This window comes from Dermacentor silvarum, chromosome 6 (assembly GCF_013339745.2).
Source record: "Dermacentor silvarum isolate Dsil-2018 chromosome 6, BIME_Dsil_1.4, whole genome shotgun sequence".
In the NCBI taxonomy this organism is placed as follows: domain Eukaryota; kingdom Metazoa; phylum Arthropoda; class Arachnida; order Ixodida; family Ixodidae; genus Dermacentor; species Dermacentor silvarum.
In genome coordinates this window covers 105,601,762-105,627,794 of record NC_051159.1, presented here as the reverse complement: position 1 = coordinate 105,627,794, position 26,033 = coordinate 105,601,762, and the positions used below count along the sequence as shown (strand labels likewise).

The window sequence follows — 26,033 nt, the reverse complement described above, 5'->3', positions numbered from 1 at the left end:
GAGACGCATTACTCAAGTCATGCTAACTACTGGTGTTCTAGATATCCCGCCAACCCTCTCATGTAATGCCTGTTGTCGAGGGCCCTTGAGGTATTCCAAACATAAATAAATTACAAAGCGACCGAAATGCATTATTAGTGCATAATTAATGCTTTCCCGCTTGTTTTTTAACGCTGTCTCACTTCAGCGCTTCATCTCTGTAGAGAAATACTACAGACTTCTTCCGTCAAACGGGCCTTATATAAGTGTTGGTCATAGGGGAGGCAACACTGCTGGTTCCACTCTGACCGACTTTCAGTCTGTTACAAAAGTTCATATAAATCTCTAGAATTCTAACAATTCTTACCGCAATGTAGCGGACAGACACACACAAAAAAAAACAGAGAAGGGAGAGTGCTATTATCAACTTTTTATGCTTATTAGACCACCCAACAATATAAGTACAATATTGTGCGCATGCATCATCGCATCACTGCGCAAAAAAACAAGAAAAAAAAACGGAAGAAGAAAACTAGAATTCTCGCACTTGTCACAGAGCGCCATTTGTAAAACCATACCCGGTATTGTGCAGGTTTGCGGACACTTCACTGATGCAGACAGATTGTTGATAAACATGCCTCCAGGGACAGCGGAGACTTGCTGCTTTTGCTATTGCTTTAAATCTTTTCTCCCGAAGTCACGCCTTGCATTCACATGCAGCATCGTGCACAACCAAGTGTTCGCACTTCTCTTACTTCACACTTACACCGTGCTCCCTTAGGCGGTCATTTTCGCCTTCCTCTCTCTGCCCAAGGTGAACTTTCACACATGCCATGCACATGAACCAAAAAAGCCTCGATGAATAATTTGACGAACGGACACAGGTGCTTTGTTTGCGATCATCGTTTGCTTTCGAAGCAAAACAAAGAACCGTTTTATAAACTCATTAGGGGCTTAGCCACTTTGCATTGTTACCGTAGTGAGAATAAGAATAAAAGACCAACTAGCTTAACAATGAGTCTTGCTAAATGATGAAAACTTGGGGAAGTAACAGGTGAATTTTCCTCATTTGTCTAGACGAAACTGTGGCGATGGTTCCCACTGGTTTCCTTTCCACACACTGTACATAGGCATGTAATATGTGAACATTAGTGTCAAAGCGGACAGAGATGAGAGCCATAATCAGCTCGGTATATTGAGTGGATGTGGTTATAATTGATACGAAATGCTCACAAGTAAACTATTGAACTGGCAACAACTGTACATTTCTTTTTTTTTTCATTTTCACAACTCGGAGTGAAGCACACGTTGAAGCACACGTGCTATTTGTCGACTATAGCACTTGCCAACATGATGCATAAGTTCTAGCGAGAGCACCCATCACATGACGTTGGTAATGTAACGCACAAGGACAATGGTGCCTTTATAATATATATCAAAACTCATCAACCTGAACACAGCATGGAAATGGTGGTAGAGATGACGAGAATAAGAAGACGGCGCCAGCATACGCACAAGGCACTTACCACGGTGATCTCTGATTAGATGTCATGGAAGTTAGCATTGCAAAAAAAAATGGGAAATTTTTCGAATGGCCAGTAAACTGTTCTGGGTAATCTGTTCTTGCTGCACAGCACCGCTTTTATGTATTTGATTATCGATGCCACTTTCGTTGCTCCAGTAGTGTACGCTGATACGTTTTGCGTGTTTATTTAGTCCTGTAACCTTTCTGTGAGGTTTCGGGCACAAAATATTGCGCACGACAATGTGGTCAGCCATGGAGTCACCTTGAGATTTTTATGCTCACCGGCCTTAACACAAAGTTTAGCAGTGTTTTTCGCTGCACATGTACTGAACCACACACTTCACGGTGTCCCAGGAAGCACGAAGCAAAGATGAGACCTAAACCCTTTCGCGATGTTCCTGAAAACCATGCGCTCATGTGCTCGAGATCCAGAACTCTGAACACAGTGCAGTGGTGACTGCAGCAAGTAGAACGATCAACACAGGCACAGAGTTCACTGTCCTCGATGCAGCACCGACCGGCGTAACTGTCCTGCACTGGCGCATAGGAAGACCGCGGGCTTCTCCTGTTGAGTCCAGGGCGACTAAACACAGCCTGTATTCCACCGACGACTCGAGGCCATCAATAGTGTACTCCCTGTACCGATAAGGAATATCTGTTTCGCTCGTGAGGCTGCTGGTGGACACGTCACTCACTATAGCCCGGAAGCCAGACACGTCCTCCTTCGTGGCCACGTACCAGGCGAACCGTATGGCTCTCTTGGATGGTGAATCGACGAGCCTGAACTTGATGTCGACTAATGACTCATCCTCCTCACCCTTTACTGCACGCTCCTCGTCGGTAAGGCATTCAAGGACATCGGGGCTGACGTCCGCAAGGTGGCGCTTGTGCAAGTGGTGAGGAGAGTGGCAGACAACGTCGTTCCACTCTGTCGCTTGAGGGTTGTGACCCAGCCACTGGCGCAGGTACTTGACGCGGCAGTCGCAGTTCAATGGGTTTCCTGCAAGTGAATGACACTTTGTGACACCTACGAAAGTAAATCCATCTCTACTCGCTTGCTCTGCTAAAATGCGTTTGTTGGTGCACCTATCATATCAAAGTCTCCTAAAGTACAGGTCAGATAATTCAATGTTCGCTACGTTTTTGTCATTTATTGATCCAGCGTGCCTGAACACATGTACGGTTTGGTCGTATTCCAGTCTATCCTGATTGCATGACACAATCCTGTGACTACGCCTGTTCCTATTTTGACTCCTCTAGGCATACGACGTTGGAATCTTATATTTCTCTGATATCACTTTACCAATGACCGTGCCATTCTTTTGCAGAGGTAATTCAACAATACAATTAAGCAATTCACATTTCACCATAATAGTTTTGGTCAGCATCCACACGATTGCGAACACATAGAAAACCACGTAGTGATGGCGGCGCACGGTAAAGTGGTAGTCGACTTTCAATAATTTTCCTTTCTCGGGCCACTAAGCATGCATAGGACTATGCTCTGACGCACTATTTCTTCGTAAATGAGAACTTAAAGTGAAATGCGTACTGAAATGACTCTTTCTTGGAACCTGGACACCCGATGAGTGAGAGTACGCAAAGAAAATTAATTTTTACTAAAAGACCAACAACATTGTGTCTGTTATAGTGTTAGTTGAACATTATGCTCAAATTTCTAAGCGCTGTTATACGCTTCAAAAGCGGAGCCGTAAACTTTTTTTGGTGCTGCTTTCATGATGACTAGCGCGTAAAATGACGAGTACAAGAACGGATTGTCAAGGGGTAAGCATTTCTTTAAAAAAAGAAACTGGGTGTTTATAGATGACGATGAACAACATGCAAGGCTGGTGACCACACTCACATGTTGCGCTGTTATTTTATTCGCCTTCTTGGCCACTGATCAAGCGTACCTTCCAATTCGCAATGCTTTTGTGAGCAGTGTTTGTTGTTTTTAACTTAATTAGGCTAAACGTTATTTTGCCCTTATCTCTCTTTGACTGGCATGATTCTATTGGATATACAGGGTATCCCAACTATCATGCACCAATATATAAAAAATATGCAAATCACACGTAGCTGGACAGACCCACGGTAATGTTGTTTGCCGTCGCTTGGAGATACTTATATTATTTTTGCATTCCACCTAATTGCATTATCGTCTTCAGCAGCCTCTATTTATGTTCACTGCAAGTTAAAGGCATCTTCCCCCTGAGTGAATTATTCAACCTATCAAATATTATCAATATATGAAAAGCGTCAAAGAGAAAATTATAGACCAACATGAAAAACTCCCAATACAGCTTTGTGTTGTTAAATACATGCTACATAAAATATTTTTCCCAATGTGAAAGAAGCACGCGAACACAGGTAAAGTGCCTCGAGCGGCCAGTCACACGCCAATTTGCATGTATTCGCAGGCTTCTTTCGCGCTCTGAAACACAGCTTTATGTAGCACGTATTGAGCAACTGAAAGCTTTATAGGGAGTTTTTCATGTTGCTCTACAATTTTGTCATTGACACTTTTAATTTTAACATTTGAGAAGTTGATTAATTAGTTAAGACTGATTATGTGAATAGACGGAATGCAAAAAATAATCTGAGTATCTCCAAGCGACTGCAAACAACATTACCTTGGCTGTGTCCAGCTACGTGGCATTTGCACATTTTAAATCTTGGTGCTTGATAGCTGGGACACCCTGTATAATGCAGACAAAGGATAATCAAACAACAGCGTAAATAGTTCGAAGTTTACGCAAACCTTTTTACGATATTTTGCAAGTTTGTATGTTTTTATTCTCAGTATAGTGCCTGCTCAAGGTGTGTTTAATGCTTAGTACAACTACTGCCAACCAGCTTGGTTTAGAGAGTGGGAAAGAGACTACGAGATGTATTCCTTAAAGGGACACGTAAGAGGAAATTCAGTTGACCTAGATTAGTAAGGTACACTTCGGCGATGCCAAAAAAGCCAGTTACTAAGGAACGATACTTGATAAGCCAGAAAACGCGCAAGAACTAATGACTGGAAGTGACGCCACCTTGTAGTTCCCGCACTATCTCGCTTTGACGTCCTACATTTTCACGGTGTTTGCTTAGGTCAAGTTAGTTAGTTTTTACTATGATATGAACTTGCGAAAGAGCAAAAGAATAGATTTATCAAGTTTTAAGAATTTCAACTGCACCACAGCATCCCAAAGAGAAAATATATGTAAATCTGTGAATCCACACTGAAGTTCCCTAGCTGGGGTTTCGGCACGAAACTTAAAAAATAAAGCTTACTTTCTCTACTGCTAGTCAATCTGTTACCACTAAATTTACGAAGAAAGAGTTTTGAAAAACAAAACACGATCAGTTTGAACCAATTTAGTGTTTCTCTTCAGGAACAATTTAACGCAACAAATGTGAGGAAGCTGGTCGATCGTAAATAATTCTCACCTTCATAATAAAGCCGGAGGCCATTCTTGATTCTCGCCATGTATTCCTCTTCAAACATTGTCACGTTGTTGAACCGAAGGTCAAGGTGCCGCAGCTGCTGAGACGCCAGGAAGTCCCGCAGGTCGACTGAGAAGATCTTATTATGGCTAAAATCTGCCCAGCTAACGTTCTCTGGTAGCACGAGAGCGCCATTGGCAATGTGTCTCAGATCATTGTGCGACATATCGAGATGTTTTAGGCTGCTCAGGTTTCTCAGAACGTTGGGGTAAACTTCATTGATGAGATTATGGCGCAAGTCGATATACTCCGCTTTTCCAAGGCCGTCGTCGAAGCTGTTCGTAAGAACCGAAATGAAGTTGTGGCTGAGATCGACGTGTTTAAGCTTGTACGGAATGTAAGGGGATCGAGGGAATGTCTTTTCCGTCACGAAAGCAACCTCATTGTGAGAGACGTTGATGGAGGAAAGCGACAGTAGATCGTCCAGCAAGCCGTGGGTTTTGTTTTCGAGCTTGTTGAGCAAGTTGTGCGAGAGGTCCAGAGTCTGCAGCGAAACGAGTCCCTTAAACGCCTCCGGCGGGATGAAGGAGATGTTGTTGTAGCTCAAGTTGAGACGAATGAGCTGCAGCATGCCCTCAAAAGCGTATTCCGTGACATTGTTGATCTGATTGTTCTGGAGCAGGAGCTCGAACACGACAGGCAGGCGCCCTAACGCTTTCTTCGGGAGCGCTTTAATCTTATTGTCATTCAGATATAAGTACTGAAGAGAACTAAGATCCTGCAGTGCTTCCCAAGGTATCCTGTCTATGCTGTTGTTGGAAAGAGAGAGCGTTTGCAGTGTGAGTAGATTAGAGAAGGATCCTCTTTCCAGTCGAGTGAGATTATTGCTATCTAGGTAGAGCCTTAGCAAGGAATTCATCGACCTGAATGTTCCAGGGCCGAAATGCGCGATTTGGTTGTTTTGCAGATGAAGTTCATTCAGTGCTATAGGAAGATTGAACATTCGCTTAATCTTGTTGTCGTTGACCTTTATCAGGCGAACACTGACCATGGCCGAGAGGCCACCGTGGCTAACGTCACTGATATTGTTGTGGCTGATATCCAGTTCGAGTAGCGTTGGAATTGACCCAAAAGTGCTGTAGCCAATCTTCTTTATTACATTGTGACTGAGGTTTATAAATCGCACGCCAGCCAACTTCTCAAAAACTGATCCAGAGATTTCAGTAATGTTGTTGTAGCTGAAATCAACCGTGTGCAGCTCGTACAACCTCTTCTTCGTGAATGCCTTTCGATTTAGCTCGTTGATATTGTTGAAAGTCATGTTAAGAACCTTGATTCCAGTAATGTTAGCAACCGGGACCGTATTAAAATCAGTTATGTTGTTGTGGTTGAGGAGAAGAACAGTGACGTCAGATAAGTAGAATGCATTTTTTGGAATGGTAGTAATGTTGTTATGTGAGAGATCAAACAAGGTAACATTAGACAACTCTTGGAAGGCCATGTCTCCAATGAAACTAATATTATTATGACTCAAATCAATGTGAACTTGGTACATTTTCAAAAAGGCTGAGCTAGCAATTTTAGAAATCTTGTTGTAGCTCAGATCCAGTTTCTCAAGCCACTGAAAATCCTTGAACTGCTCATATCCAACATCTTCCATCAGGTTATAGGCTAAATCAATAGTGCGAATATGTCTAGAGGACACGAATGCTTGCTTGTGGACTTTTGTTATCCTGTTTCCTCTGAAGTAAACGTCTCGAAGGAACCTTACGCCTTTCACAGTGTTGGCATCAACTTCAGGAAGTTCATTGTAAGACATGTTGATAACACGAAGGATGGCATTGGCGACGAACATGCCTCGCGGAAATGTCTTCACTCGGTTATTTGATATGTTTAGAAACCACATATTTGTAAGCTGGTTGAAGTCAATCTTTTGGAACGCAGTGAAATTGTTGTAGGACAAGTCTAAGTATTTGATCTTTCGAGCAAATCGGAAAGTGTTTCGTTCAATCTTCTCCATTTTATTATGGTGCATCTCTAGTCTTTCAAGCCTATTGAGTCCTGTGAGTGCGGAGGGGTGAACTTTGAAAATGAGGTTGTGATCAAGACGCAATTCGAACAGGATGTTCAAGGCACCGAACGCATTTGCAGGGATAACCTCGATTCGGTTATGCGCTAGATTTAAGGACGTCAGATTCCTAAACTTGTTAATCAGTTCTACGGGAATCTCAGTCAGGGCATTGTCTTCAAAGCTGAGCAACTTTAGCGATTCGTTGAAGTGGTCCATAACATCCGTGGCAACCGAGGCAAGTGATCCATGAGCTACGGTAAGGTTTATAACTTGTAATCCGCTGAAGACGTCACCGAACAACCTTTTGAACGACGATCCGGTGATAGTAAGATTAGCTACAGGGTGCTCCACGTTACCCAAACCCCGTGACATCATGGCCAAGTTCACGCCATCGCATACGATATGAAGTCCAACGTCTTCGCTTCTAGCGCACTTGCAGGGGTAAATTTGAGTATGTCCGCTTGGGCACTTGGGGCGGACATCAGCAAACGAGGCCGCCATGAAAAGGCAGATGACCACCAGAGCCTTCATTTTGTGCGCTGCTCTGAAGGGAACCTGCGAGTAAAAGGTGATCGACAAATGAAAACACACACACACACACACACACACACACACACACACACACACACACACACACACACACACACACACACACACACACACACACACACACACACACACACACACACACACACACACACACACACACACACACACACACACACACACACACACATATATATATATATATATATATATATATATATTCCTGTTTCATTGAGCTGCTATAGACAAGACCAGTGTTCCTGAACACTTTCATTATATTTTTTCTTTCTTTTTAGCAGACTTGACAAATTGAGGGAGCATATACTGGGTGACCCGTAAAGAGGCGACGCACCAATCTTTGCATTTAAACGTTTGCTTTCCCGCACAACTTAACGTCGAAAATATATTGAAAGGAAATGTACGCCACTTCACTTCTATAAGGCAAGCAAAGCACATAACTCTGTGACGGAAAAGCACTCAAATACCCGCGGTTTCAAGCATGTTATAGAGGCTAAGAAGGTGTTATATTTATGCTCTCAGCGAACCACCTGGAAACATTTGCGTCAGGTGAATACAGATTTGCTGGACAAATATTTCCACACACACACATACGCAAATATATATATATATATATATATATATATATATATATATATATATATATATACGCATACATAAGTTTTCTGCGCATCTGTGAAACTATACCGTGTGTGACATTAGTCAACTTGAGACTGTTTCTTCCCTGAGAGGTGCAGGGCCCTGGATGCTAGCTGACGAAAATGCGTGGGTGCTTGGGTGGTGTTGCGATGATAAACGGGGCCCGATGACGGAAAGAGATGAGGGTATAAGGCCGGGGAGGGTGAGTACGTTTACCTTGTTGCGTTTCCGCGCGCGTTGTGTGTCGCGCCCCCACCGCTGCAGGGTCGCCGCATCTTACGGCGCCCCAGACCTCCTCTACCCCTCCCCTCCTGCTAGCACCTAGCCTCCGAGGAAGGTCGTCGGGCGGCTTCATGCTTCACGCTCGCCTTAGCGTGGCACGCAGGAGAACGCGCGCAGTGCTGGGTTACGTCCCGCTCCCGGCAGGCAGCCTCATTCATCACGCTAATGCCCCGGCCGAGCATGCGCAATCCGTTTTCCCTCCCGCCGCCGTGCCACCCCGCTCGTCTAATGACAAGCCAGGCGGACAAGAGACGCCAATGGCAGCCGCTGGCCGGGCAGCATCTCAAGACATTGCAGCGCAAAGCGAAAAGGGGGTGGAGGGGGAGAGGGCAAGGGGATGCCATTGAACTGGTGGGGGAGGGGGGCGGGGACCATGACTGCTCCGTGTCTCACACCGGCAGGTGTCGGGAAGCCAACCATGGCCCGAGTCTGTGAGCTCCTCCTTGGCGGCACCCTCGATTAGTACACGCATTCAAACACGATGAAAAAATTGACGTCCACAAGAAAGTACTAGGTAGAGAGTAAAGAAAGGGCCGCAGGCCAACAACCTGCAAAAAATGGCACATAGGCAGACTCCTCTTTTCATTTGCATTAGCCATGGCTTCTTATCCTGTTCTGTTCTTTTCTTTATACTTAAGCTCTTTCCTATTACTCTGAGCGTTTTCGTTCGTGTATTAGAACCTGTATGATCAGATCTGTAGAGGGGGGCTGGGCAGGGCAGCCTCTCTATAATACGTGATTGACGGCTGCAAAATGGATTTTGCTTGTCCGGCGTTTAGCCATGATACGCATGCCAGCAGATTAAAAATGCGGGAACTCATCCAGCGGCGTAATGATGTCGACTTCAGCGCGACCCGAGAGAATGTCTGCCTAGAGAAAGGTTGTTGACGGGCACTATATAGGATGCAAAAGTTACGAGAGGGTAATAACGTGGTGAATAAGGTTATGAGCGAAATGCAATATTTTTTATTTAGTTTCCTCTCAAAGAAATGTTCCTTGCCGTTCTTCCAAATCAAATGTCGCATACATGAATCTAATTCTGAAGGAAGTCCGTATAGATTCAGTTGAATGCTATACTTTGAATGCTGTGCTTTTTGGTAAGGGGGCCTACGTACATGTTATACTGGCGAAATCGAATAATTGAGCAAGTTGAATCGACGTCTCCATCTTAGGACAGTTTCTTGTGAGGCAGACGTTGCCTCGCAATAACGTAGAATACCAACGAAGGAAAATTTGTTGCTTAAATACAGTAGCTTAGGCCCGTAATAGCGTCTTCAGCAGCCTACCGCGCATAAAAGATACAATTTCGGCATTGAGAACTCATGAGGCTTACGGTAAGTTACGCAGTCGAATGAGACCATGGTTAAGGGTTTCTGCACAACTGCTGTTTTTCAGCAGTATGTTTTTTTTTTAACCTACATTATGAGCTTCCCGACGCCTACGGAAAGCTTCTAGCGTTTGAAATGGTCATAAAAGAATAATTTATTGGTTCCATAATGGGCGTAAAATCCTTTGGCGTCCGCAACATTCGTTCCAGGCTAGCACTCAAAAGGCAAGCACAGTCCATCCAGAAAGGCCTGTGAGAACAGCTAGAGGCCGCACATGGCTTCTCAGCAATCTGAATTGATAAAACCCGACTGACTGTTGGTATAGCGTGCCTTGCTGGTGTATTCTACTGCGAGGAGAAGCACGGACTGCCGCAGCTGCAAGTGGAATACATTTTGTAATGCGCTCTCATGGATTGCAGCAGCCGTTCCGCAGTAAAGAAAAATAAGCTAAAGTCGCAGCAGCAGAAACATACGCGAGTGCGATACGAACAGAAAACATTCCGTAGCGCGGCGATGCCAGTGGATCTCCCCGTACTCGGCATTCGAAATGTGAAAATGGTCATGTACTTAAATTTAGGTGCACGTTAACGACCTCCAGGTAGTGAAAGTTTATTGGGAGTCTCCCAATACGGCGTGCCTCAGTCAGATCGTGGTTTACCCAGCAATACCTCAGAGTTCAAATTTTAAATTAATTATCGCCACTCCTTGTCAGGTACGTCAGCCATCGGTGATTTTACTATAACTATTTGTCTCGTGCAAGCGCGGCCGATTGCGGTCATGTACATTTCTCATTGTGGTTTTAGAGGTGGGGAAGTGTGCGGAGATTCAGCACATTGATGACGAAGTCAAGGGAAGTGTCACTACTGGCTTGCGTGTGCCCCTACGGAGTCTTCAATGTGAAAACGCGGCCCCTAAACGAGGCTCTACATTACTTTTTATTGTTGTAGGCCGCCCGTCGTACCTGTTCGATGACTGCATCGCCCACTGGGCTCCGTCATGACGCATGTGGTATGCGCTGAATGCACGCGCCCTGAAACTTTCAACAACGTTTAAGGCTTCAGGAGTGGTTAGCCAGAATTAAAACGAAAAAGGAAAGAAATACCAGCTACATCTGTTAAGAGAAAAAACACGAATTCTAAAAATGCCTGTTTACGTAAATGGCGACGATTCTCTGCACCCGGCAATACTTGCTTCATCCATCAATTACGCAACCAGCCGCTTCTGATGAAGCTGTGTCTTTTCAATGCTATCCGGGACTTCAATTGATTTTAAAAGAGTTGTATGTTGGGCTAGGTGGTATTTTGACATAAGAACCATCTTGAAATGCAGCGCAACGGGACGGCACAACAGAGAGGGAGATGAACATAGCGTCTGTGTTCGTCTTCCTCTCTGTTGTTCCCTCCTGTTGCCCTGCATTTCAAGATGGTTCTTATATTCAATTGATTCCTGGTAGAAAAAGTTGCAGTGGCTTAGCTCGGCTATCATACCATACCATTAGCTCGGCTATGCCAGGATATACGTAGCGTTAGCAAAGGTTCAGCTGATTATTCTTAGCTTATTCTTAAGATTATTCTTAAGATAAGATTATTCTTGTGAGTCAAGCTTCTCCGTTCTTCTGCACTGTTGAGCAGCATTTGCGCTCTCCTTCTCCATGGCTATACCACACCGGAAAACGCCAGTCAGAAGCGCAGCGGCTCCAGCGCAGTGTCAGACGGCGACTGCACAGCGAGCGCGCGCCGGCGCCAGTGCGTCTACCACGGCTACGACGTCACTCCTCTGGAATGCGCAGACCGGCGGCGGTGAGCCGCGCGGCGGCGGCGGCGGAGTGCGCGAGAGGTGCCGGCTCCGGTGGCTCCGGTGCGCAAGCCGTGTGACATCACTGATCCTTGCGCATGCGCAGCACGGCTCTTGGTGTGCCGCGCGAAACGGGCTTGGCTAGGTCAGTGTAGCTAACGCTACAAAAAATGTTCTCATAACGAGGGATTTGTAAATGTCTGAGGCGGGACCAACCTTAGTGTTCTTAACGCAGTCGCCTGCGCGGATGGTGTTACCTTGTCTACGTATTGCCCCCGGTCGCTTCCACTGAGCTTTGTCGTATAGTCGGAAGGATGGCTAGTGATTGTACCATTTTTTGGCATCGGCGCCCACGGTAAAAATGCATAAAAAATTCGGAGCCCTTCCACTACTCTGAAGATGGAAGCCAGCGAAGCTGGGACTATGGTGGGTCTGGTATAGTGGATATTGCTATAGTGAATTTATATGTTATCATTATTCAATATATTGAACGTCATCGGCATGTTCGTCAAAGAGCAAGGACACCAGCGTCTCGTTTTCCCCCGGCGTGATGGCCAAGTAGTGCGTTTGTTGCGCCAAGTCCCCCATCGTCATAGTCCGCCCCATCGTCATAGCAAACTGCACGGCATCGTCAGGATCCTGGAAGGTGTGGTTAAACGATCGTCTGTCCCATAACGAGTCCAAAGGGAAACTGCTGATAACAGCGCTAGCACGATCTCTACGTCACGAGACAAGGGGGCACACCGATTGGTGGGACGTGCCACCGCCGAGTATCGCGACACTTGTGAAAGAGGCACCGGCAGTGCCGAGGGGTATAACAATGGGCCATCACCCGTTTCGACACCTGTGCTAAGACACTTTATACATAATCTGATATAAATCCGCCACCGAAAATTGTTGTTCTACGCGTCGTTTTGTTCGCGGACGCGACCTGCCAGAACTAAGCCATATACAGCTTCGCTGTTAAGAGACCAAAGGCTTCACCACGGCGTTGGCGGCAATTTCGGGTCAAATGGCTGTGCGCACCAGCATGGCGTGCTACCCACAATGCGTCACGTCGCTGCCGCTCATGCAAATAAATTATAAAAACAAACATTTTGCACTGAGGAAAGACATAGTGCCGGACCCAAATTATGTTTTTTTTTTTTTTGTATTTCGACCCTTTAAAGTCCGATAATAAAATAAACGCTAGTGGTATTTTTCCTGAATACCTACCGGACGCGGACGGGAAAGAAATGGCTCAGGAAAGGGTTATGATCCCCAAGAAACCTCGGTTGGCGTGAATGACAAATATTTGATGAGGGTAAAATGTTAGGATGCACCATGTGACACCTAACGCTCTTAAGGCGAATGCAAAAGAGAGAAGGGCACATTGAGAAAAAAAAAAAAAACGCAATATCTGCCCAAAGCTTTTCGTTTCACTTTCGTCTATATTTTATTGCGCCAACTTACGACTTGTAATTTATTTGTTTTCGCTTTGAATAAAGTGTAAAGATTTCCATGATTAGGCAAGCACAAGGTAGCTCAAGGAATGTAGAAAGAGAAGACAGAGACGGAAAGGCTACCACAACAACAACTTGGGGCAGGCGCTGGACGGCGGGCGCTTGGACAGAGGAGAGGAAGCCGTCAGAGCCGCCTAAATAACTTACTACAATACTCGTTTCTTTGAACCAGTTTTGGTTTCATTAATAAAGAGGTGAATGGGTCTTCACACCCCGATAACCTGCGTCGCTTCGTTCCTGCGATTGCTGCACTGTCGCACGTGATCACAGCCAAAACGAATGTGTGCAGTGAACTGTCGTTTATTTCCTTTATGAGCAATGACATCATACATAGCCTTATTGCTACACGACGTCAGAAAGTATTGTCACCTGTCATGAAGTCGCGATAATGTCGATGATGCCTAGACGGCACTTCTTGACGAAGTTTAATGCAAAATTAACGTATGGGCCTTTGACTGTCTTCATAGTCGCTAAGTCGGATTTTTTTTTTATGTGCAAGAACCGTGCGCTCGAGTACATACAGCTTCAAAAATATGGGTGAGTCTTCTTTAAGAGAGTAAGCTACGCCACGCTATAATATTTGACGAATGGACCTTTTTCCAGTAAGCGACCCCTCTAGTGGCCGCCACTTAAACTAAATTTGACGGGCAAGACACACACGCTCCCGCCGTTTCTCGCCTCTACGCAGAGCATATGGTAGCATTTTTTTTTAATTTCGAAAGCTTGCCCTTAGGCATAATACAAAGCATATCAAAAATACATGAACAGACTTGACTCATGCAAAAAATCTAGAAGTGAACCATTATACGGTCCATGAATCCAACGTTCAAGGTCGGGTCGGGTGGGCAGCCAGGCCGAAGGTCTGTTGCCCGTAGGTGGCGGAGACTGCTTAGGTGAAGTCCTGGTCACGTCCATAATAGGTGTGTCACTGTCACATTTTGAGTAGTAGTGTCACAAAATGGGCATGATGTATCATAGGGACCGTGGTACTGTTGTGCCCAGAGAGCGGTCACAGACGGGGTGAGTGCGACCCCGACACGCAGCCTCCGTAACGTAACCTCCTCTCGGCGGGTTAACCCACCAGGGAGGTCTGACGCACACGGAGGTATAAGAGCTCGTGTGGTACGTCGGAGGTTTTCTTTTTCCCGGAGCTGTTGTCCGCAGGCGTCTTCAGGAAAATGCGGAAGTGGGTACGTTATGTTCTCAGGGTGGGTTGCCAAATCTGCTTCAAGCAGACCCGGCAGGCCTGCTCGAGCGCACCCACTGAAAGCGTATCACTAAATTCGTAGTGGAAGCAATACGGTGAAAGCTATCCGAGAGAAGAGAGGAGCGAGATACCCTACGTATGTCGTTTATGTCTTGAGTCGAGTCCGTGCGAATGATGAGCTGAGAATATCGAGCAGCTTGAACAAAAGGGAGCAACGCAGCCAAGCCGTCCCGTATGGTGGCAAGCTCGGCAAGATAAGCCGGCGGTACAGGATCGGCAACATACGAGCACGTCTGGCCTGCCTCTGGTATCAATGGGAACACGAGAGCTGTGTGAGTCGTGGTACCATTAACACTGGCAGTCAGTGTATGCTACGAGAGCCGAATCGTCTCGATTGCCATCGGTGCGACGAAGTCGAGAAACTTGAGCGTTCGCCTGGCGAGGAACCGGGCTATGCAGACGACCAAGAGGCTTATCGTCAATTAATTGTACCCTGTTCCACGGAGCTACATCGGGTGTCGTAGAAGCTGGATTGTCTATTTTTATGTCCCATGTACAGGGCAAGTGCAGCAGCCGAGCATAGCTTCGATGGCTTACGGGCGCGCACGCATCGACGTTGGTGCACCAGTTCGTCAAGAGTATTGAGTGGGACTCAGTCTGTAAGGTTGGCAGTCCCGTTATGGGACGCATTGCTTCCTTACTAATGGCCTCAAGGCGAGCCCATTCTGTTTTCGTGAAGTGTTGAAACTGGGCTCCGTAGACGAGTCGTGGTTGCAGTACGGAACGAACAAGAAGGCGAGCCATGTCGGTGCGCGTTCCGCCAGATTACTTCGCAATCCGAGGTATCAACTGTATCGTTTCTGCGGTTTGTTGCTTTGCCTTCTTGACCTATGGTCCCGCAGATCCGGAGGCATCCATTTCAAGGCCGAATACACGGAGAGTTGAAGCCTCGTGTAGTGGCTGCTGATCCAAATTTAACAGAAGAGGCCGGAGTACCAGTAGACGGCGCCCATACTTGTTCGCTACTGACATGTACGCTGTCTTGTCCTTGGAAACTTCAAGCCCTATCTGAGCACACCAGTTGTGGGTTACGTTCAGGGCCTCTTGAAGCGCTTGTTCTTGGCGGCAGATTTCAGGATGAACTGACCAAACGGTGATTTCATCTGCATACATTATGTATTGTGCGTTACGTATCGTCGCTAGCTTCCAAGCTAGAGGAAGGAGGGAGATGTTGAAAAGGACTGGTGCGAGCACAGATCCCTGTGGGACACCCCGATGTGCGACAAACTGACCTGCTGCGTGGCCAGCCAGGCGAATGGAGAAGGTTCCAGCGTGCAGGAAGGCTTGGACGAATGAGCAGACACGGCTAGGGAACTGAAGCCAATGGATAATTCGAACAATTGCTTCGTGACTCATGGTCATACGCTTTGCGCATGTCCATTGCCAGAATAGTGGGAATTCTTCGGGAGCGGCCTCCGATGAGAGCCATAGAAGAAAAGTACTCAAGGCCATCCTCGGCGCCCAGATGAGGATGGAACCCAATTTGGCCAGGATGATACCAGGGTATCGCTCGAGCCACCATGTAATACGTGTCGCAAGCATACGCTCCATCAGCTTGCCTAATGTTGAGGTTAGCGCTATTGGGCGCATATAAGCGATATTGTCCGGGGGCTTTCCGGGTTTTGGAATAGGGACCATTTCTACATGTCGCCAAGAATCAGGAATGGCTCCTGTAGCCCAAGCTTCGTTTAAGGCACCTAACAGCACATCGAGAACCTTGCCTTCCGTGTTTTTATACAGTTCATACGGTATGCCATTCGGTCCTGGTGCCTTGCCTGGCTTCGACAGGTCTATTGCCGCTAAAAATTCCGCCATAGTGAAGGCAACTTGTATACCCTTGATAGTCGGCGAGCGCAGGCAGCGTGCCTACATCCATGGGAAGGCTGTTTTGAACAACGAAATGAGGTGTTGCTGTGTCCAAAGCAAGAAAAAAGGTGTGGGCGACCATTTCGGCGAATACTGCTGGTGTCTGGCCAGATGCTAACAGCGCGCAAGCTGCAGGTTGTGGAGACCGCCGACCGCGTTCTGTTACACGGAAGGTGCGCCAAATAGAGGCATTGGACGACGAAGGGCCGTGGGAAGAGCACCAGTCTATCCAGCGGCCACGTTCTAAGCGGTGTTCATGGCCCCGAGCTACTGCAGTAAGGCGTTGGGCCTCCAACCGGAGGGGATTTGAGGAAGGTTCACGTTCTGGTGCAAGTTCTGCTTGGCGGCGCAACGCCCAGAGACGCAGAAGTTGCAAATCTGGAGCGGTTCGCGATTCGTCCCCCCACGAAGTACGGGTTCCTTCAACTAGTGCCGCACTAAGACAATGGGACGGGTTCGGCATGAAGCTGGATACAGTGCTTTCTGATACCGCCCTATATCTATCCTAGTCCACCACTGGGCACAGCCGGCGAAGGCGGCCTGTTCCACCCGAAGGTAAGCCAAGGTGAATCGGATGGTGGTCACTTCTCCAACAGTCGGGTTCACATGATCATGAGACGGTCGTCCTTCCTAGCCACCAAGATAGGTCCGTTGAGTGTGGCGGCGCGCGAGGATGGACACGCCGACGAGTAGGCACTGACACATTATTAAGCAGCGTGAATTGGGCGTCCATAAATGTGTCCAGCACATACGTACTGCGCGCACTGGAAATAGCGTAACCCCATGTGGTGTGGGGCACGTTAAAATCCTCTGCTACCATAATGGGGCAATCCAGGATGTTTCTGTCGTAGGTGCGCCAACCAGCCGAGAGACAACCGAGCCGCAAGACCATTGTAGGGGCGTGCATAGTACGAAACGATGATAACGTCTGTGCGTTGGAGACGAACCAATACGGCCACGACTTCTTGCCATAAAGTGCACCACCGTGAAAGATCAACACGGGTCTGATAAAGGGTGGATCGTACATAAGCGGCAGCCTTTCCTGGAGGGACATCAGGCGTAGCACTCTTACGGTCATGCATTGAAGGCGATGAGTATGCCACAAATCCTGAAATGGGTGGCAGGGCGTTAGTTTCGTGAAGCAGTAGAGCAAAAACACGCAGTTTCCCAAATCTGAGACGCTGGCGCAGCTCTCCGACCTTCCCGACGATGCCGCGGCAGTTCCACTGTAAAATGCCTTCTGGCGCACTTGAAGACGTAGCAGTCATCACAGGTTGAGGTTGGCCACTAGAACCGAGGTGAGATGCTGGAGCTGTTGCGCAACAAAGCGCAAGAGTTCTTGGGGTGAAAGAGACTGTGACATAGATGCTGATTTAACCACGTAAGCAGGAATGGACGTCGACGTCGATTGTGATGCCCGCGCTCCGTCATGACGACGCTGGAGCAGTGTACGGCGTTCCTTGAGACCTGGATTTCCTTTTCGAGAGTAGCGAGGCGAGCGTCGATCTGGAATTCTTCATTCGCCAAGGGAGGCGGCGCGTCTTCTATCGACTGTGATGCCCGTTGCCGTTGTGGTCGCCAAATAAACGCACTAACGGCTGCGCTATATGTCGGTTTGGCCGCATCACTTGTCGCTGTACTTGCTGTTGTCACCTGGCTAGCGTCTTCTTCCAGCGATGCTAGAACGGCGTAACTGTTATACGCAGGGACTTGTTTCATCGATGGACCTTGAAGGTGCTTGGTTGCTGCCGGGAGTGGCGTTGTCGAGCTTTCTTAGTAGCTTTCAACTTCGTAGGGCATGTCGGGGAAGTGATGTCATGATCATTTGTTTGGCATAGGCCGCATCGAAAGGATGCTGATGGGTCAGGCTCCATGGTGTCGTCCTTACGTGGAAAGGGACACGATGACTTCATGTGTCCCTGTTTAACGCACGAGTAGCAGTACACAACGGAGGGTCTGAATGGGCGAGGGCGCAATACGCAGCCGTAGTACAGGATACGTTCAGGTGGGGAGTTAGGACCCTGAAGCGTGATTAGGCACGTACGACCGCTACCTAGGTAGCGAGCAGCGACGACCTTGTGTGTAGCACATGATAGTTCCTGCAGGAGCTTTTCCGGTTCTTCGTCATGGTCAAAACCATTAACGACGTAGCGCCTTAAATCAGTACCACTGGCGAGGTACGCCTGGACTGGAAATACTCATTCTTCTGAGACTTGGATCTGTTGCAGTTCTTGGAGCTTATAAACTAGTGCCATAGCAGGCACCGATACTGAGACGGTATTGGTAGGTTTGTGTAGGGCGAAACCTTGAAATCTGGACATCTCGAGGCAGGCATCCAGAGCCACTTGAATGGTACGGTTGAGCAGAGTGGACATGTCGTATCTAGCACGAGGCTTGATAACCACGTTGCATCACGATGTCGTTCGCGACACCGGAGGTGTATGTGTCAGTGGAGGGGGTAGGCCTTGTGATGAGCGAAATCTTTTTGACGCCGCTGGAGCTGCATTTCCATCAGCTGGAAGGCTACTAGGTTCCGTCATTCTCTTGGCCGAGCTGTGCGCCGTGACTGTAGGGCTGCTGTGCTCCGTGCTGGTGGTATCCATCCTCAGGTTACGTTCTTCGCAGTTTGCACTCGTCCCCAAGACGGAGACGCTCCTGGCAAGAATGTCAGTTGCATCGGTAACGTGCCGGACCTTTGACACAGCGGACGACAGCTTCGATGTTCTGTGCCGAGGCGGCGAGTGCCACGGGGGCACTCGCACTCGGAAGGCCGCACTAGAACTCGGGCTAGACACCGCAGCAGGAGGGTATAGATGCTGACGGACTTTGTAAATAGGCGCCAGTAGTGATTATGACCGCCAGAGCAGTCCACAAAAACAGCGTTCCAGTGGCAGGGAAAACACCAACAAACGGGGGCGAAAATCCGGAGCTCCGGAAAAAAATTGTCGCAGCTTCAACCGAATGGCGAAGCATCAATGGCGATAGCAAATTAGTAGAGAGCTCATATGGTAGCGTTTGAACAAGCAGTCTCTCGCGACGGCCGTCCCTGCTTCTTTTTTCCTTTTGTCGCTTGTGTTTTGAAGTAGCTTCTCATCGTCCTGCTCAAGCGCGCACGTATTTGCTCATGTGTAGCAATAACACATTTTACATTTACCGACGCGATGGCAACATGCTGATGGGACGTGCACGCCGTTTGTAACCAAGATTTGAGAGATGCCCCAGCCTTTATTCTTCAACAGCTTGGTCAGTACTTTGATTCAACTGGCGAAAGCATGTGTGAGCGTCAAACACGCCGCGCTAGGACTTTCTTCAGGATAAACTCGACCCTCATTCGGAGTGGCTCGACTTGAAGGAGGCGGTCAACATACGCATGCACGTACGTGCTTGCCCTCAAGAGCGGCCATGCAAGCAGTTCACCACGATGAACAAACAACGTGCAAAACTTCTGCACACGTACTGCAAGTGTACTGCACGGCAAGTGTGGTTTTATCTCAAGATGTGTATCGTATATGGCATGGTACTGGGGACTAAGTGGACGCAACACAGTACGAGAGGCTAAGCAGAAGGTAAGTGTACGCAACACGTTGCTTTGTCAGGCGCGTAAAGTTTCCTTTGCCTGCAAAAAGTAAGGCTCACGAGTTTTGTATAATGCGACACCGCGAGTGTGTCGTTTAGGCCTGGCTCGATGCATTCTGATCGGCTGTGTGGCGAGATTCGTCTTTTCGTTTGGCCCCATGTAACCGCACAGCTATTTCCGTCTGCATGCGGTAACGCTTTCTCCAGCCAACGGCAAAATCCGTGCGGTATACATGCCCGTAGATTAAATCATCGCCATGACTTCCGAGTCAGTCGTAGGGCGAGCAGAGCAATAATCACCGCGCTAGTGTCATCCAGAACGCAGGCTTCCCTCCCTCAGCAAGAATCTCGTGATAACTCACTGATAACATGGGGTATTTTTTTAATTGGACATTGCGCTCCACTCCAGTACAATACGTTCACCATTCCCCGCCGGTTTGTGCAATCAACAGTACAGCAAGTGTCCGGCGTGAGATTCATCGCAAACGCATTAGTTCACGGAGTCGTTTTCATCGTCAGAAGTGCTTGCAGTCTTTCTCACTAACTGCTTGCTAAGTGTTTTCTTTAACCAATATCCTCGCCCAGAACACGAGAAAAATTATTGTTAAGTCCCTCAAGCTCAGGAAATTGCGCGGATCATGCAAGGGTTCACGCACTCACTTCGCACACCTGCCCTGCGATAATGGCGGCGCGGCGTGGAAATCAGCTGGGCCAAGGGTACGCGCATGGGCATAGCTCAATTGGAAAATAGGTCCATTGTGAGTTCTAATCTATGTCTAATTATCGTAAATAATTATGCAGGAACAGTAAAGCTGTCTCCTGCTCGTTATGTACACACAGTCCCTATGGCGTTCTCTTGCTGACCACGAAATCATGACTAGTTTTCCTGCCGCGGTGCCCGCATCCTGATGGGGACGGAATGCGTGAAAGTTGGTGTATTTAAGATGTGGGTGAACGTTAAAGACAAATTTTTATCGCACGCGTAACTGAAGCCCATCTTTATGTCGTTTCCCTAATAGCCGAGGTAATAATCTGGGACGTTATACTCAAACTGTCAATAAATCGTCTACGTTTGACGGCCGTTAGTACGACTAAACTGAAAAGCGCAAAGCGTAAATTATCGAGCAACCTCTTATTAATGATATGTGTACGAAAACGCCTGCCACCTCTCATCTCTTAGAGCAGTGCTTCTCAAACTGCTCCAGTATGTGACCCCTTTCAGTAGTGCGAAACCTACCATGACCCCCCCCCCCCCCCCCCCGCACACACACGCACGAATACACACCTCTATAAGCGTCCTGAATACAGCTGGACCCTCCCTGACCCCCATGAAACGGCTCATGACCCCTTTTGGGGTCATCAGCCTTTTCATGGCTCATGAGCCGTCGTATGAGAAACACTGCCTTCGAGAAATGCCATCATTTCAGCGCTGACATAACTGAGCAAGCCGTAAGCCCTCCGGAGGCCTGAACCTTTTTGAGTACATTACGTTATGCAGCATATGTATTCTTATTTTGTCTGCGTTTTTTTTTTCTTCCGATACAGCTATAGCCCATTTGGACTGCAGTATATACAAATAACTGAGGAGAAACTTCACCATGTCACCTAAGAAATCACGCCGTGTAGTACCCGCCAAAGAAAGGCGCTAAAATAGTATATCGCTTTCCAAGTGCATGTTTTCATTCATTTATTTAAGCTTTCTCAGCGCCGGTTTAAAAATGTGGCCTCTGCTCACCAGCGTGGCTGCTTGGCTCTTGTCGGGAGGCCGACTCAAACCGGATACGCTAAGACGCTAAGCTTGTTTGCAACCCGGTTTCCACCCCCTCCCAGTGCATTTCCCTCACTTTTTCTTTGGCATGCTGTAGCGATTTCAGAGGTGAGAGGCGGTCGTTTTGGCTGGGACTGGGAGGGGGCAACCTGTTTTAAACATGACACGGCGTGTAAATTTTGATTGACGAGCGCGAGAGAGTTGCAGTAAGGTCCTTTTTTTTTTTTTGTGGTTGCTTCGAAAGCCCCACCGTGCTAGCCACTGCCGCGAAAAAAGCCCCGAAGAAAAAAAGCGCCGCCAAAGCAAAAAAAAAAAAAGAAAGAAAAGCTGATGTGGCGACAGTGGACGGCGTTTGTTGCAAAGCCGGGGGGGGTATCCGGCGCTATGCCCTGTGACTCGGCTCCCCCTAGGCGAAAATCCGCAAGAAGCTGGCGCTTCATTTTAGAGGAAACGGCATTCTCGAAACATCCATTCGCATGTTGAAAGCAGTTACGAAGGAAACGGCTTCATTTGTGGACTTTACCATTCTGCGGTACTCTGTTTTGGTTGTCAGTTCGATCCTCCAGCGAAGCTCCTCCCACGTAGGCTAAGAAAACGAAGAAAATATACCGCTGCTGCAAGCACTGCGGTATTCTCGCTTCCAGATACGTTCGGAGCTTCGACGAAGCAAAAGCCGCGGGGCTATTATGAAGAATCTGAAACTCTTGCGTCTTGTTTCGAGCATGTTATTCGCCGCCGGACGCACCTGAGTTCCCCGAAATCTGCCCGCAGGGAAACCAAGCTTTCGCAGAACTCTGCGGACGTGTTCGGGAGGAAATGGGATTCGCTTCCCTGTATACTGACAGAATCGTTTTTCTGTGCCGTCGATTTAGCGTTTCGGGATAGAATTTCACAGAAAGGCACGCGGCTTCTTAATTCATTCTCGACGCCAGATTTTTTTTTCTTTTTTGCGATAGTGATGCGGTCAGGAACTCGGAAGATAAAAAATAAATAGATATCATAAAGGAATGATCAGACCGTTTCACAGGTCTTCCATGAAATAACACCATCCGCGTACCACGCACGATAATTTCCCGAAGGGATTTCGGGAACGGAAGATCCTTCCAAAGCTCCGAAGGACGCAATTTCAGAGTACACTAGGTGAAAGGGGTCTCCCGATAAGTAAGATGGCGCGAGAAATATTGCAAGACAATTTGTTCAATGTTACGATCGCTTCAGTTAACAAACAGACAAAAATATTGTACAGACACACTTGAACAAGTAACAATTCAGCTGGGCGAACTCTATGAACACAGCAGTACATACAAAAACGGCACTTAATAAACTTCATTCACCTGCGCACAACTCCATGCTTCCATTTTGTGTAACACTTAATATCGGTACAATGTATGTCAGCTATTCTTCTAAGAATTATCAAAAAGAACGACAAAGGGAGGGTAATTGCAGTGCGTTACAATTAACGGCACTCAGATTTGTAATTCTTATGATAGTAGGCATACAACATCGCAGCATTTGCGGCTTTCTACATGTCTTTGATTGCGGTGGTTCCTGCATAATTTAAACAATAATACTTTTATTGAATTGGTCAAACCTAGCTATGCTCTCAGTACTTCCTTTCGCAATGACCTTGCAGTGTACTGAGCAATTTACCGCTCAATAAACCAAGCATAAAGGCAACAAAGTGCCTGTCGATAGAACATGTACCAAAAGATGCTCACCTTCAAGAACGTTGGTCTATTATAGCAAGCTCCTCCACGTAGCTCACTGCTTCTTGATCACAAACATCGCGCTGATGCTAATCCTTCATGAGAGACCGGTAACAGTTGTCAATGGCAGGATCCTGAAATGCACCTTATGTCAGGGAAATCACGAAGGCGCACTTGTTGTTTGACTAGTAATCACTTTCGCAAGAACGTGACGCGTATACTGCAGCGTACAACGCAGGCTACCAGAAAACCTCGTTGAGCATGAGGAACACGAAGCAAGCATCCGTTGAAAGCCACCCTCAACACAGCATTAATCAAGTACCCATCGTGTTTCATGCAAATGGATGTTATCCAGTTGTCACTCCGCCACAACAAAGTCCTCACAAGCTGTCGACTAAACACACCGTTCGATGGCGTCTTCACAAACGGAAACACATCTAACACTGGCCTGCGTGTCTTCAGTGTTTGCCGGGCGCTGCCCAAGGCCACTTGTTGCAATCACCACAATCTTCACAGTCGTCTCGCTGAACTGCTTTCGGATTCAGGCGAGTATGCGGCAAAAAACAGCTGCGCGCCAGCGTCGTTGCTGCTGTTGCTGCTGCTTCGCGCCCTTTCGAAGCCCCGACGTGGCAGTGAACCGTCGCGTTGACCACGCTGTCGCCAGCAGCCACCTAGCCCTTTTTTTTTTCTGCGCACGGTGTCGTCGAGAGCAGGCTGTCACGACCGGTCTGGTCTCACGGAGGCCGAATTGTTGCGGCTGCCGAGCTGGCGGCTCGGGTCTCCTGGAGCGTGAGTCGACACGGGCAGATGAGTGGATTCCCCGTGTTGGCGCGGCATCGCCGTCGTGTTGCGTTGCGGCCGATTTGCCTTTCGCGTTCCGTGTGGCGCCGGGGGAAAGGCGAGACGTGGGCAACCGCCAGGGCGGAAACAACGGCGCGGGCTGACCCACAAAAGGGAGAGGCCGACTCCTTTGCCGCACTCGTGTATTTGGGTCACGTCGCCGCTGGACAGGTTTCGCTGGCACTCGTCCCCCCCCCCCCCCCCCCCCCTCACCCCCAGCATGCTCGCAGTGCTCGTTCTCGCCTCTCAGTTTCTCCTTTCTCGTAACAGCGTAGGCTCGTGTATTTGCCGTCGAGACGAGGACCCTTCTCGCCGCTCTTCGGGCAAAGCTCCCGCTGTGGGCGGCCTTCGTATGCGGCGCGCCTGTGAAGAAGGACGCACGTGCACCTCCGGCCCTTAGGAATGAAGTGATGTGTAAAATCTCCCATTCAATCTTTTGTTGCGGCTGTGAGGTGACCAGCTGTTGCAGGTGTGTGGTGACTAGTGAGTGGAAGCGCGGAACCTTAACCCTCTGTCATTGAATGAAAAAAAAAAAAATGTTTGCACTTAGGGGCATGGCGAGACACCCTCTCCTCCCTACTAAAGTAAATTCACGTGCTATTGTGATTTAATTCACTGTGTCATGAATGAGAAGACTTGCATTACAGCTGCCATAAAATGCAACACGTTAAATATGTTATTGGCAAGTAAGCTTTTTTTCCCCCTATATTTGAGAGCAACGAATTGATTTTAATAACAAGGGTTTAAAAACGCATAACTAACTACACGCGTTTATTTCATTCCGCACCTGTCGAAATGTGTTTTTTGCCGCCGCGATCCCCCAATCGATAGCACAGCGCCATAGCCAGTGAACATCTGACACCAAGCGTCTAGCGTGAAATCGGCTTCCCTGTGCACTTGCTCTCACTTCCAGGATGCCACAGCAACGGTTTATTGCCACCACTGCGGGTGTAAAAAAAAGCAAGAGGAATGGGATAGTTGCGCAGCGAGCCCACGGTGCAAAGTTGTCTCCAACTGCGCGTGCTCGCCGTTGCCTTCTTTGACATATCTTGAGACATATATTAGCCGCGGTCATCACATAATTAGGCGCGCTGGCGTGTCCCAGAAATTTTCCTATATACGAGCCAGCGACATGAGGAAGGTGATAGGTATCTTACAGGGTTCCATAATGTTCATACAAGGTTTCATGATATACCTTTACTACAATAATGCCATACTTAACTACTTAATAACTAAAGAAAACGTTATGTTTTTGGAATTCGCTTTCGGCTAAGCTTAGTTTACGTTGTTTCGACACATCACCACACAGTTGACGCAAAACAACCATTCAGAAGCTTCATGGAAGAGAGCCGCCCATTTTTGGGAGTTAGGGGCGCTATGCCCGCTAAGGATTTTCCGATACCGGCTTTGCTCGTGCGCAACCAAATTTATTCGCTCATTGTTGTGGGCAGTGATTTGTATTGAAGATGTCAAGCATGATGTTGTTTTACTGCTTGAAAATGCTTGTCGTGGCATGAAAAATCCTTGAAGACTCTCGATTCCTGTTCTTTTTTTTTTTTTCACAAAGCTGCTACGAACCCTGTAGCATAGCAACATCAAAAGCACGGATATCTATATCGTTCGGTTCCTGCTCTGTAATGTGCACCCGACGCAACTGGCGGACAAGGCACGTATAGAACGTGGCTGGACGTTATCGAAGAGAATACCTATCAACGGTAAACAGACCAGTGAAGCCGAAAATTCTGACAGTGACATCATAAGTGCTTTTATACAATCATTCCAGCAGCGGATCCCGAGAATCGCGGCGGCGGCGTTTCGATGGAGGCGGAATGCAAAAACGCCCGTGTGCTTGCGTTGTAGTGCACGTTAAAGAACCCCAGGTGATCAAAATTAA

The 26,033-nt window shown here is 47.7% G+C and overlaps 1 protein-coding gene across 1 annotated transcript; it reads right to left on the bottom strand.

The window, feature by feature from the left end:
• Window positions 1-24,238, bottom strand: LOC119455805 (chaoptin). The gene is made up of 3 exons (XM_037717276.2): window positions 23,312-24,238; window positions 4,940-7,562; window positions 1-2,504 (listed from the first exon to the last, which is right to left on the bottom strand). Exons 2-3 carry the CDS (start codon window positions 7,536-7,538, stop codon window positions 1,918-1,920), a joined length of 3,186 nt encoding a protein of 1,061 aa, XP_037573204.1. The 5' UTR covers window positions 7,539-7,562; window positions 23,312-24,238; the 3' UTR covers window positions 1-1,917.
• Window positions 24,239-26,033: the final 1,795 nt, after the last annotated feature.